Source organism: Callithrix jacchus, chromosome 1 (genome assembly GCF_049354715.1).
Source record: "Callithrix jacchus isolate 240 chromosome 1, calJac240_pri, whole genome shotgun sequence".
NCBI classification, from domain to species: domain Eukaryota; kingdom Metazoa; phylum Chordata; class Mammalia; order Primates; family Cebidae; genus Callithrix; species Callithrix jacchus.
In genome coordinates, this window is record NC_133502.1 from 160958737 (window position 1) to 160971616 (window position 12880).

At 36.9% G+C, this 12880-nt stretch overlaps 1 protein-coding gene across 5 annotated transcripts in view; it reads left to right on the forward strand.

The window, feature by feature from the left end:
- KIAA1958 (KIAA1958 ortholog) overlaps window positions 1-12880 on the forward strand; it is a 189806-nt gene that overhangs the window by 128780 nt on the left and 48146 nt on the right. The window contains exon 3 of one of the 5 annotated variants that reach the window (XM_035254801.3): window positions 9084-9167. The exons of 3 other annotated variants lie outside the window; for them this stretch is intronic. In XM_035254801.3, coding sequence (XP_035110692.1) covers window positions 9084-9167 — 84 coding nt within the window. Of the gene's footprint in view, window positions 1-9083; window positions 10565-12880 lie in introns of those variants that run through there. One more of the 5 variants, XM_035254782.3, reaches the window with a different exon arrangement.

Consider the following 12880-nt stretch of genomic DNA (forward strand, 5'->3'; position numbering starts at 1 on the left):
GGAAGAACATAACAGCAAAGGAGGAATAAGGGATGTTAGAGGTAGAGAAATGGGTGATTTATTTTTTAAAAAAGCACCTTATTCAAGTGTTTGGTATTTGAAAGTTATTTGTGTTTAAAATATTCAGGCTCTTTTCCTTGCATATGTATTGATATTACTATAAAAACATTCCACATGGCTATCCCATTGGTTTAGCTTTATTCCCCAACCCCAGAATCAGAATTGGTGTCTTACAGTCTATGAGCACAAGCCAGACTCATTCCCATCTCTTTCCTTTGCTTGTGCAGCTTTTTCCTAAGATGCCCTAACCTATAAAGGATGAGTATCATTTGTCCTTTCTAAACAAATGATACTCATCCTTTAAAACCAACCCAAGTCCCACCCAGTTCCACCACAGATAAGAGCTCCTACACAGCTCAAGCTCTATTTGACTTTTCTCTCTTTCCTCTCCTCTTTCTGAATAGGGCCTAGAGCCCACACCATAAACTCAGTGCCTAATTACACAGTACCATCTATGGTCTTTTTAATTCGTTTTTTGTGTATTAGTCATCAACCTGTATGTAATCTTTAACCATCAGGGACTTGCCTTTGACTACATCCTACAGGTCTTCTTAAAATGCCAGGGGGCACAGTGGGTACTCACAAATGTGGATTAAATATTAATCTCAACTGAAGCTTCATAAATATAAATCTGCTCACCAGATTTCTTTATACTTTTCAAATTTAAAATACATTCTTATTTAATAAGCTCATGGACTTATCATTCACTGTTATATAAAGAGAATTCAGATATCATATCTTCTCTATCAAGTGAAAAATGAGACAAAGGAGTCTTCTCTTAAATGAAAATAATAAAGGAGAAGTTTAAACATCAGGAAATGTTTCTTATTGCTTCAGATGTATTGCTTTAATAAAATCAAAAAAGAATGTGATAGCCAAGTTTGTTTTTATTTTAAATTGGGTACTGTAGCAATAGAAGCAAATGAAATCTGAATTTAAATCTAACATAAATCTCCCCAAATTAAATGAGAACATAAGATACTGCAGTAATTACGTGTTTTTCCGTGCCATCTTCTAACAAGAGAGGAAATAATTAGATTAATGGGGCGTGGAGACCATGTAAATAAGTACAGAAAAGCTGTCTGCATAAATACTTAACTCAGGCTATCAGGAAGCATTCCTGAGCCAGTACTGAGGCTCTTCCTGAGACCCCTCTCCAGGTTGCAAATCTCTTGGAAGTTATTCACCTAAAACTTTTCAATCTGTTGGCTACATTTACTGAAGGCTCATTTCACTGTGCTGGATTTTATGGGATGGCTTCTCCTTTATAGAGGCTTCGAATAAGTTTAAGTGGTTTATGAATGGTACAGGCAAGAAATACAACCTTTCATTCAAAGAACTAAGGTCACCCATACCTTCTTGAAAGAGAATTTATATACCCTTCCTATTTATAAGCAAAAGCAAACTATTGATGCAGTGACAGCAAGGACTGCTAAAATAGTGGCCAAGCAAGCTATAACAGATAGGTAGAAGGGAGCTAATATAAATGCAAGTTTTGGAGGAAAGACATTTTTAAAATGTATTTTTGAAAACCATGCATGTCCAGAAGTTCTCCCCTTCCTATCATACTCAAGTGAAAGCTTGGGCTGTTCATCCATTGAAATATATGTGGTGGATTTGTGCATTTTAAGTTCAGAACATATGCTGAGTGTTCTGGATTCACAGATGACAAAGACCTGAAAAATAATTGACTTAACAGGGCACAGACACTATATAAATATATAGAAAATGAGAGAGAGAAAAGCTGTCTGCTTTAAAAACTTTGCTGAAGCTGTTTCTAAGCATTCCTTTCTCCTGGATGAGGTAACAACCTGACAAGAGAGGTGTGAGATGGAATGAAATAACTATGTAGGACAGTGTGAATTTAATCAGCTGCTGTCTCCTGGTTCTTTAAGAATTTAGATAAGATTAGTTCAAATCTCTCTTCTATAGTTTTTACCAACTATGATTTTTTGCGGGGACTAAGGATGGGTCGGGGAAAAGTGAAGTGGTGGTTGACTTGGATGTTCTCTTGTTCCCTCTGTGTCTGACCTCCTGCTTCCACTGAAGTAATTGAGGTTATGGATCATTTCTTTTTCTGAGAATATTTCATACCAGGTCATCCAGACATCAGCTCAGCCCTTGCCCTTCCTACTTACACAAGGCTGAGTTTATTGAAGATTTTCTTAATATGGGAGGAAATGAGTAGGTTTATATCATAACAGAGCAGTGAAAATCTGACCATGTGCTTTTCTGACCCACTAGTTTTCTTAGGATAAAACACAAGGCCCTAAGGCCTAGAAGGCCCTGCATGATCTGGCCCTGGTGGGCTTTCAAAACCTCTCCTCACACCCTTCTTGCTCTTAGTCACTTCACTCTAGTCGTAGAGATACTCTTTCAGTTTCTCAAATTTTGTTTCCATTGCAGGAACTTCTCATATGCTGTTCCCTCTACTGTTTTTCCTTCTGCTCTTTGTGTGACTGGCTTCTCATTTTTAGGTCTTAACTAAAAAGTATTTTTAGAGCGTACTTCCTAGAATATCCATCCTTAAGTGGGTCATTTATCCTCTCTAATAACACCCATTATTTTTCTTCATAGCACTTGTGCCAGTTTGTCCAACGTTTATTTTTTTCTTGTCTGTTTTCTGCCACTAGATGGTAAATTCCACAAAAGCGAGGACTGTTCCCCTTATATGCATCCCTGTAGTCCCAGCCTACTTAATTCCTGACATGTATCAGTTAGTGTGCTTGAATGAATTAATGAGGTAGCTCAGCAGGACCTGGTTGATTAGGTGTAAAAGAAAGGGAGAGCAGGTATCAAGGATGGTGCACAGGTTTCAGGCTTTTGCACCTGGGTAGGTGGATGGGCAGGTCTGTGGGGACAGATCCTAAGTTACATCTTAAATCTGGATACAGATGTTGATTAGGCTGTTGAGTGCATAGTTTCATGGGAGCCATAAGAAACATTATTCTGCTGCCTGCTCATTGAAATTTCATTTCTAATTGTTAAATAAATACCTGATCTGCTTAGAAAAAAAATAATTTGTACTTGCATATTTTTAGTTGCCATTCAGTTTTCTAGGCCTTTGGGATTTTATCCATATGCAGTTTTTACAATTTGTTATTAATCACAACCCATTGCATATATTTTTGCCCATCTCATTGCATATATTTTTCATTAGTAGCAGTGACTCATTCAGTTTACCTGCTAAATCACATACATACTTCAGATAATTAAGTCATTTTTACAGTATATCTTTTGTGTTGTGAAAATTTTTTATCATCATTGAGCAACAGTTATTTAGAGCCCAAGTTATATTCCTTACCATGTACATTCAAATAAAATTCAGAGAGAAAATGAGAAAATACAGATATCTAATATGTACTTGAAAAAGTGTTAAATCTTATAAAAGAAATGCAAAATAAATAAAAGCATAATATAATTACAGTTATATAAGCAAAGATGAAGAAGTTTGATAATATACCTGGTAAAGTGTGATTGAAGCAGCACTCATATCATGAGAGTATAAATTAGTTCAACATATGTGCAGGGCAGTAGCAATATAGCAGTTCCACTTTTGGAAATTTATTCTATAGATGTACTTGCCCATGCACGGAAAGCATTCTTTCTATAAGGATACCCATTGCAGCATTGTTTGTAATAGGAACAGGATGCAAATAATGCAAATGTCTATCCCTAGGGAGTTAGAAAACAGGAAAAATAGGGCTGGGCGCGATGGCTCAAGCCTGTAATCCCAGCACTTTGGGAGGCCGAGGCGGGTGGATCACGAGGTCAACAGATCAAGACCATCCTGGTCAACATGGTGAAACCCCGTCTCTACTAAAAATTACAAAAAATTAGCTGGGCACGGTGGTGCGTGCCTGTAATCCCAGCTACTCAGGAGGCTGAGGCAGGAGAATCGCCTGAACCCAGGGGGCGGAGGTTGCGGTGAGCCGAGATCGCGCCATTGCACTCCAGGCTGGGGAACAAGAGCGAAACTCCGTCTCAAAAAAAACGAAAACAGGAAAAATATATCCTGGTATATCCATATATAATAGAGTGCAGCTATTAGAAAGATTAAGGCAAATGTATACATAATAATATGGTGCTATTTCTAATATGTAATGGTAAGACGCAGAGTCTAGAATAGGATGTATGTTTCCCCCCCGTTTTGAAAGGAAAAGAATAAGAAATACAAAATATTGAAAATTATATACAATCCATTGGTAACATTGGTTGTTGTGAAGAGGGAAACTTGGTAACAAAGGATTGAGATCAGCAGGTAACCTACTTTCACTCTATACCCATTTGTAGCTTTTAGAAACTGTCCTATATGCTTGTATTGCCTGTTCAAATTTTATCAATTAAAATCAAGTGGATCATGATCCATATTGAAAAAAAAATCTTAATTTCTACCTCAGAACATATAGGTGGATGCTTTGGTAAATGGCAGATAAAAGTGTACAAGTGAGTTCTAGGTGGATGGCAGATCAAAATTTGAAAAGTGAAACAATAAAGCTTTTGGAAGAAACGTAAAATCTTTCATAACCTTGGAGAGTAAGCAAAATGTCTTCAACAGGAGGCAAAAAGCATGAATCATAAAGGAAAGAAATTGATAAATTGGACTATATTAAGATTAGGAACTCTTATTTATTAGAAGACACCATTAAAAAAAATGAAAAGACAAGCCATATATTGGAGAAGATATTTTCAATAAATATAACAAATATTCATATCTAGAATATGTTAAAAACTTCCTACAAACAGTAAGAAAAAAGCAGACAATCCAATAGATAAATGGGCAAAACATTTGAATGGGCACTTTACAAAAGAGGATATCCAAATGAAAATTAAAACCACAGTGGAGTACCACTACATGCCCACCAGAATGGTTAAAATAAGAAAGGTTAACTGTATTCAGTGTTGCTGAAGATAATGGAGCATCTTTTCCTCATGGCAGGGAAAGTAAATTAATATGACCACTTTGGCAAATTGTCATTCGTATCATGGCTGAACACTTGATTTTTCTATGACCCAGGAATTCCACTCCTACATATATACCCAAAAGAGTTTCATGCACATGATCACCAAATAATGGAAATAGCCAAAAACTGAAAACTAATAGAATGTAATGTCCAATAGAATAGAAAAATAAATAATAATATATTCACACAATGAAATGTTATGCAGCAATGAGGATAAATTATCTATAAATACACAACAACATGGATGAAATTTACAAACTATAATGTTGAGCAAAAGAAGCCAGACACGAAAGAGTGTACCTTTTAAGAGTCCATTCATATGTGTTACAAAAATAGGCCAAACAAAACTATGATGTTTCAAGTCAGGATAGCAGGTTTTCTTGGTGAGAGTGAGTGAGTGGAAGAAGAAAACATGAGGAAGGCTTCTGGGGTACTGGTGATGTTCTTTTTCTCGACCTGGACACTGAATTCACAGGTGTATTCAATGTGTGAAAATTAATCACATGCACTTAATGACTATTCTATTTCATTGTGTGTATTAGACTTATTAAAAAGTTTTTAAAAGTAATGGGTCAGAAAAATTTCTAAAACTAGAGGTAAATGCAAGACAGTTGTAATAGTTTTATATTTTACTGTCAGTCTTCTCTGGTCTTACTTGATTTTGTTATTAACTAAAAAACATATTCCTGTTACTTGACTTTAAAACTATTTCCTTCCCTGTTATTCATGTAAAATCAACGATAGTGTCTTTACCCTTTTAACCTCCTCTTGTGGCTCATTCCAGGCTATTAGGAGAGGATATGACAGTGTGACATTTGTCTTTAGTTTTATTATCCTGCAGATGGAATGGCTGTTTCTCAACTAAGATTGAGGCCCAGTAGAAAGAAGGGAAAGTCTTGCAAAGAAGGGCTTGACTGAGGATGAGTTGAAAAGGTGTGAATGTGTCAGTCATTGTGTGTTAGCATGGTGCTGAAATGCGGAGGAGATACAGAGGTAGGAGGGCTCCACCCAGGGGACTATGGCAGGTGACAACATCCACGCGAACATTCTGGACCATCCCATGGTTGTCTTCGCCAGTCCCGCTAATAGCAGACTGGCTAAAATTAAAGCTGCTGAATTAAATCCAACAGACTTGAACTTTTTTGCTCACATATCCCTTAAAAGAACTTGAAAACTCTTGACCACTAACTTACTTTTAAATTGACACCCAAAGGTTTTTCAACATGTTTCAATCAATTTATTTTTGTAAAAAAAAAAAAAGAGGTAGGAAATAGTGAATATTTTATAAAGAGGAGGAGTCTGGGCATTATGGCTCATGCCTGTATCCTAACACTTTGGGAGGCCAAGGCAGGCGGATCGCCTGAGGTCAGTTAAAGACCAGCCTGGCAAACATGTAGAGATGGTGAAACGCCATCTCTACAAAAATAACGAAATATAGCTGGGCATGATGGCGGGTGCCTGTAATCCCGGCTACTTGAGAGGCTGAAGTAAGAGAATCGCTTGAATCCGGGAGGCAGAGGTTGCAGTGAGCCAAGATCGTGCCATTGCACTCCATCCTGGGTGATAGAGTGAGACCTCCATCTCGGGGGGGGAAAAAAAAAAAAAGAAGAGCAACCTTAACTAGAATGAATATTTCATGATATGATTTCATAATATTAAATACCTTGTGAATAAAAAGTACACTAAATCATCTGAAAGAAATTAGTAAAATTTTAAGCTGCTACTTTATCTTGAGCTTTTTCAAGTTGAGCTTTTTCAATATTCTTCTGGTTAGAAGAATATTCTAGTTCTGGTTAGAAGAATCAGCCTCATTAACATGTAGCCCCTTCATATGTCCTAAATTCAGAACATCCCAATTCAGGCCTCAAACCATGTTTCTAATGGTAGATTTCACCTTTGTCAAAATATGCATAAGACAGAGAATGCTATGGGTTTAATTATTTAAAGGCAGGAAATCCTAATTGGTAAAAGTCGAAGTCTTTGACTTTGAGGAGCCAAACAAAATTTATAAAGCAATACACCCCAGAGTATGTACCATACTAGGTTTGGGATGGCAGGATGTACAAACTCAGTCTACATCTCAGACAAGTATTTAAAAGATCCCATGTGAAAGTTGAGAACCTGGAAATTCTTCTCCTAAAGTTGTCTGTGACTGTTTATTACTTAGAAAGTTTTTGTTTGAAGTTAGAAGACGCTTGTGATAGATATTTGAACAAGTAGCCAAGAAAAACAGATGTGCTGGCCCTTTCGGCTTTCCATGTAAACAGTCAAGGAAGCCAGCATGGCAAATAATTACATTCAACCTGTGGCTTTCATGTTTTTGATGGAAATATAAACATCTTTATTGTTAATAAATAAACAATTTCAACTGGAAGAAAACAGCATGACTGAAAGTTAAGTCTATTAAAGCATAAAACTTTTGTATATTTGAGATTTGGAAATGTGATCCCTCAAAAATGTGCCTGTAGAAATAGCTAACTAGTTTAGTGAATTTTAGTTTATATCATTTTATAAAGTTATGTGGATTTTTGACAATTATGATTGTCATTTTAAAATAACATAGCTATTCATATATGTATATAGTAGTACAAAAAGTAGTGTGTAGATAAAACTCAGTTTATTAGAAATTTTATTTTTATCATTGGATGTGGTAATTCAAAGACTTCCACCAAGCAACCTTTCAAGTTAATAAAAAAAATTTTCTAGATAACATAATTAAGATAAACAAAATGCTTCTACCTTATACTTTAGAAATCAGAAATTACATATTTTATGTTGTTTGAAATTGACCTCTGTGTTTGCCTCTCAACAATAAATAGGATAGCCTGTTTTTGTTTTTTATTGTTGTTGTTTTTATTGTATGCTTTCTTTAGGATTTCTCTTTTGGGTTTCACCCGGACCGTGTCTAACATAATAATGGTGATTTTTGACAAAATATTTTATCATTAATGTTAAGATCCTAAATTTAAAATACATTTTACTGAAATGAAACCATTTAAATGATATAATTGAACTTAACTATTATTTAAAAATTGGTGAAAATAGAATAGGATTTCCTGCCTAGGACACAGGCATTGGATCTTTGTTTCTCGAAGTGTATTCTCTCAAACCTCATCATGAACATCAAACTGCTGGTTAGATACAGATTCCTACACCTGCTGTGTGGGAATTTGCATTTTGATCAAGCATCCTAGGTGATTCTGAAGCACAGGACTCTGTGAGGACACCTATTCTAGGGCAGCATTACTTAATCATGGATGATCCCTAACAGAAAGAGGCACCTCACGTCCTTGGTAGCAGAGTACAAATAATAAAGTAATAAAAAGAAATGATGGATCCTGGAGACATACCCCCTTCTTTACATCTTGACTATAAATTCAAATGTAACTGTCCTGTCTTTATAGCTATGATGTTGTATCCTCATTACCCTCCAAAATACCAAATATTTTCATTCATCACTTACTACAGATGCCTTGCAGTTACATGCAGAATGCTCTTAAACTTTGTTTACCTGAGTTGCTGTAGAACAAGTATTTAACTGCCATAAAAGATGTGCTTTGTCATTGTTAAATACAGTCTTTTTAGTGATGTGTTAAAATAGCAAATATAGAAATTTTAGTTTAATTCAATAAAATGGAACCAGTACAACCTCTTTTTTCACAAATGTAGTGATTCGGAATGAGTCTGTCAGCGCTAATGGGGCCCTTGCATGCTGCGGTAGGATAAATAGCACATTTCTGTTTCACATTTTTCCTAAAACGAAGGCCGTCTCGAATCTCTCTCTTTCCACAAACCTTCATGCACTAAACTATGTGCCAGTGACACAGGAAACTCCTTTCACTTATAATGGGCCATATGCTTGTCTAGTAGATCATTTGTGAAACTGAAGTTGGCTATTATAATGTGACAGGTATGTAAATAACATTTATCAGTGATCTCTGTAGAATTGATTCTTCCTTTCCCTTGTCATTATAAAAGGAAACTTTATTTCAGAGTAGAAAGTGCATTGTCTGAACTCATCAACACCCTCTCTATCCCTCCCCCCCCAATTTGTTGCAGACCAGGATGAAAGAGCAGCTGAGCTCAGCAGGGAGCAGAACGAGAAAACCATCCGGAGCACGCAGACCGCGCTCCGCAATTTCCGTGAGTTCCTCATCTCCAAGTATCCTTCTGAAACAAGAGAGATTTATGTCATCCCTTGCAAGGAATTGGATGCCTACCTTGCCTCTTTCTTTGTTGACGCCAGGCAGAAGGATGGGTCCGAATACGAACCCAACAGCTTGGCCAATTATCAGTGTGGGCTCGAAAGGTACCTAAAAGAACACAGGTATGGCTACAGTATCACCAGAGATAAGGAATTCAAGCGTTCCCAAGAGGCCCTGAAGCAGAAGCAAATTGAACTCCGCTGCAAAGGAAAAGGAAATAAGCCACACAAGTCCATGAAGCTCACCTTTGCTGACGAGCTCATCCTGCGGAAAAGGGGATTGCTAAGCCGATATAATCCTGAGGGTTTACTCAACCTAGTCTGGCTCAACAACACAAAAGCTTTTGGGCATTGCACAGGCTTCCATGGATCTACCTTAAAATGGGGTGATATCCGGCTCCGGGTAACAGAGACGGGTCTGGAGTACTTGGAGTGGATGGGTCAGGACACTGGGGACCTGAATGCCAAAACCAAGAGAGGGGGGACAGACTCCCGTGTGTATGCTACCCAGCATGCCCCGCAGACCTGCCCCGTCCAGGACTATAAGGAGTATGCCCAGCGGCGGCCTCCTGCCATGCGCTATGAGGATGCCCCTTTCTACTTATCCATCAAGCCAGTCGTGAACTTGGCGGCTCTGCATTGGTACAACTGCCAGGCCCTTGGCAAGAACAAGCTGGCCAAGATGGTGAAGACCATGTGTGAGAAGGGCAACATCCCTGGCAGGAAAACCAACTTCAGTGTGTATCAGAGCTGCAGCACGTTGTCTGAGGCCCAGAGCAATCAGCTGGTGCTGATCTGTAACAATCTGAGCCAGCAGGCTGCCCAGTCAGTGGCTGGGCACTCCAACAATGGCAATTTCATCGTCTCCGCCTCCTATGACTCTTCCTCAGACACCGCTTGACCAGGTGGCTTGAGCAAGACTCCTGTTTGGTTACCGCATCCAGAGAAACTGTGATTATACAGTGCTTCTCGTTCCCCTTCCTCTGCCCTCAGTGTTAATTAACTTTATAAAAATATAAATATATAATATATTTTTCTTTTTACAAATAAACCAATGGAGATAATTTAGTATTACTAACATAGTATTTATAGGCTTAAGGCAGATGTACTTGTGGGTGATCAAATGTAGTTACTGTTACAGACTTTACAAAACCATACATGGTTCTCAGGCAACATAAAGTAGAGACTTCTGTTTTTTAGAAACTGTCGAAAAGGAAATTGAAAGTCATCCTAGACTTAGATGCTTGTGTCCTCAATTCCTGCTTTTCCTTCCCACCCCAACTCCCATTTGTTGTCTCCTTAATAAATGGCTTTATTTTTTTAATTTTTAAAATTATATATTAATCAAGAGGAGACATTAACTTCACTGCTTACACAAAACTGTATTCAGCTAGATCCAGAATTATAAAAGTGTTGTATAAACTCAACATTAAATTATTTACATGTTCTCTTTTTTAACTTGATTAGAGTTTTAGCTCCTGTGCCTCATTTTTTTACAATGTACGAAAATCTAGATGTTTAGCTAACATCTTTTTTTGGCGGGGGAAGGGTAGAAGGAGGGAATGAAGGTGCCATTCTTTTAGGGAGGTACGTAATTTTAAAATAATATGCAAAGTCTAATATTGTGGCTAAAAGGACTGTTACATAGCTCATTTTAACTACTGTGCTTGAACCTGGATAGAATTTTTTTTTTGTCCCTAAGAAATGGATATAAATGAAGTTTGACAAGAAATTTAAACCTACCAAGGCTTTGAAAATGTTGCCAAGCATTAGATTGCATATAAAGAGAAGGTAAAGGGTGGAAAGTCTTACTAAAAATCTAGAAGCAGTAGTCAAGACAACAAAAAAACTCTTCGTCTTCAAAGTTCATATTCCCCAAATTATTTATATAGAATCATTAAACAGTCTCTTTTCTCCTGGGGCAAGGAGAGGTATTTGACTCTGTAGTTGAAATCAAAGGAATATTGACACTCTTGAAAATGTGCAAGATTCTTCTGTAGTAAATATAAATGCATTTATCTATGATATCCTGCAATTATTATAATAATTTTGGTTAAACATTTGTGGCAGTTTTTCCAAACTCTTTGTTTTCAAGTCTTGAAGCCCGTGGTGAATTATTAGTTAAGATACTTCAAAAATAAAATTAATTTAGACATTAGAACCACAAGAAAGCTGAGCTAGGTTCCTATCCTGTGTAACCAGCAACACACATCAATTCCAAATCTTGGTTGTTTCACTGGACCTGAGAATTCTATTGGGAGATATTTATTCTTCAAGGCAACCTCATAATTCACATTAGCTAGAAAGGTAGGTGGTATTTTGTACACTAATTTGGTATATAAGCAGAACGACTTCCATTCTGAATTGCTTTGCTAAATCATCACAGAGCTAAGCTCTCCCATGGTCAGGGAACTCCTTCCAACACCAAGTCATAACCATGTAAAGACCTATTCCTCTAAGCTGTGACCTTTCATTTGGCTCAGGAGTGGGAAGTCGGCCGTGGACTTTGTGTGGTGCAATTAACCTCATTCTCATGGCTTTTCCTCCATAGAAAAGCATTTATTTATACATCCAAAAACAAGAAGAAAGGGCAGAGAATGTCTTGCTTTATGTTTTTGTATTGATGATGATGAGAGCTGCCATTTTTGAGCTAGCATGCATGCCAGCACTGTGCCGAGTCACTTACATGCATCACATATGTAAGTCATAGTTACTAATCGTAAAAATATATATAGGAAAATACAGATAAGGATAAAGAAAACAAAATACATACTCATAAATCTTCTAGCCAAAGATAACTACTGTTAACATTTGGCAAATATTTCTTCAGATATATTTCAGTACTTACATATTTATTTCTATATACATTGTCTTAATCTTGCAACTTTGAAGAGGTGAGTTATCTTCATTTTATGGTCAGGTCAAAATAAGTCAATTAGATCATAGCTAAAGAAATGGTACTATGTCATTTTACTCCAGAGTTTTTTCCTATTTACCTTTCTCAGGACCAGCTCATAAATTAATTTTCAGTGGTTTGAGCCAGAGCTGGGGACACAGTATCTTAAAATCTCTGAAGGAAGGCTGATGAAAAGGAATCCTGAGTGATCTTTCATGGTGGCACCATGTCCTTTAGTCCTCTCCCACGCCCATACATTTGGAACCACAGAGCCTCTTTCTCCCACTTCTCTACAAAACCTTCCTTCTCTCCTTACTCTGTAGCTAGTCCTTACTGCATCAGACAGCCTACTTAGGGAACTCTTTAAAAAAATAGTTATTTTTATGTGGTTACCGCTCATGTTTGAAAAAAGATCTCTGTGAAACACTTAAAATGTTATGGTGCATTTAATTTTTAATTGACATAGTTTCTAAATTTTTGATATGTTTCTGACAGCACGGGAAGTTTGTCTTAAGGAAGAAAAGTAGTCAGTATGCACTGAGAAAGCAGAACTAGAAAATGTCAGTTCCCTATCTTTGTTTATTGAAATACTAAAATTAAAATCTTTGTCCTGCTTAATCACTTTGCATTTTCAGGTAGAATAACACAAATTGAGAATGTGAATTATTTTTATTTATTTATATTTTTCTGTGATAACTCAAACCAAAATAGGAACATCGTGACTTTCAGTTTCAGAAAACTGTTTTCTGAATAATG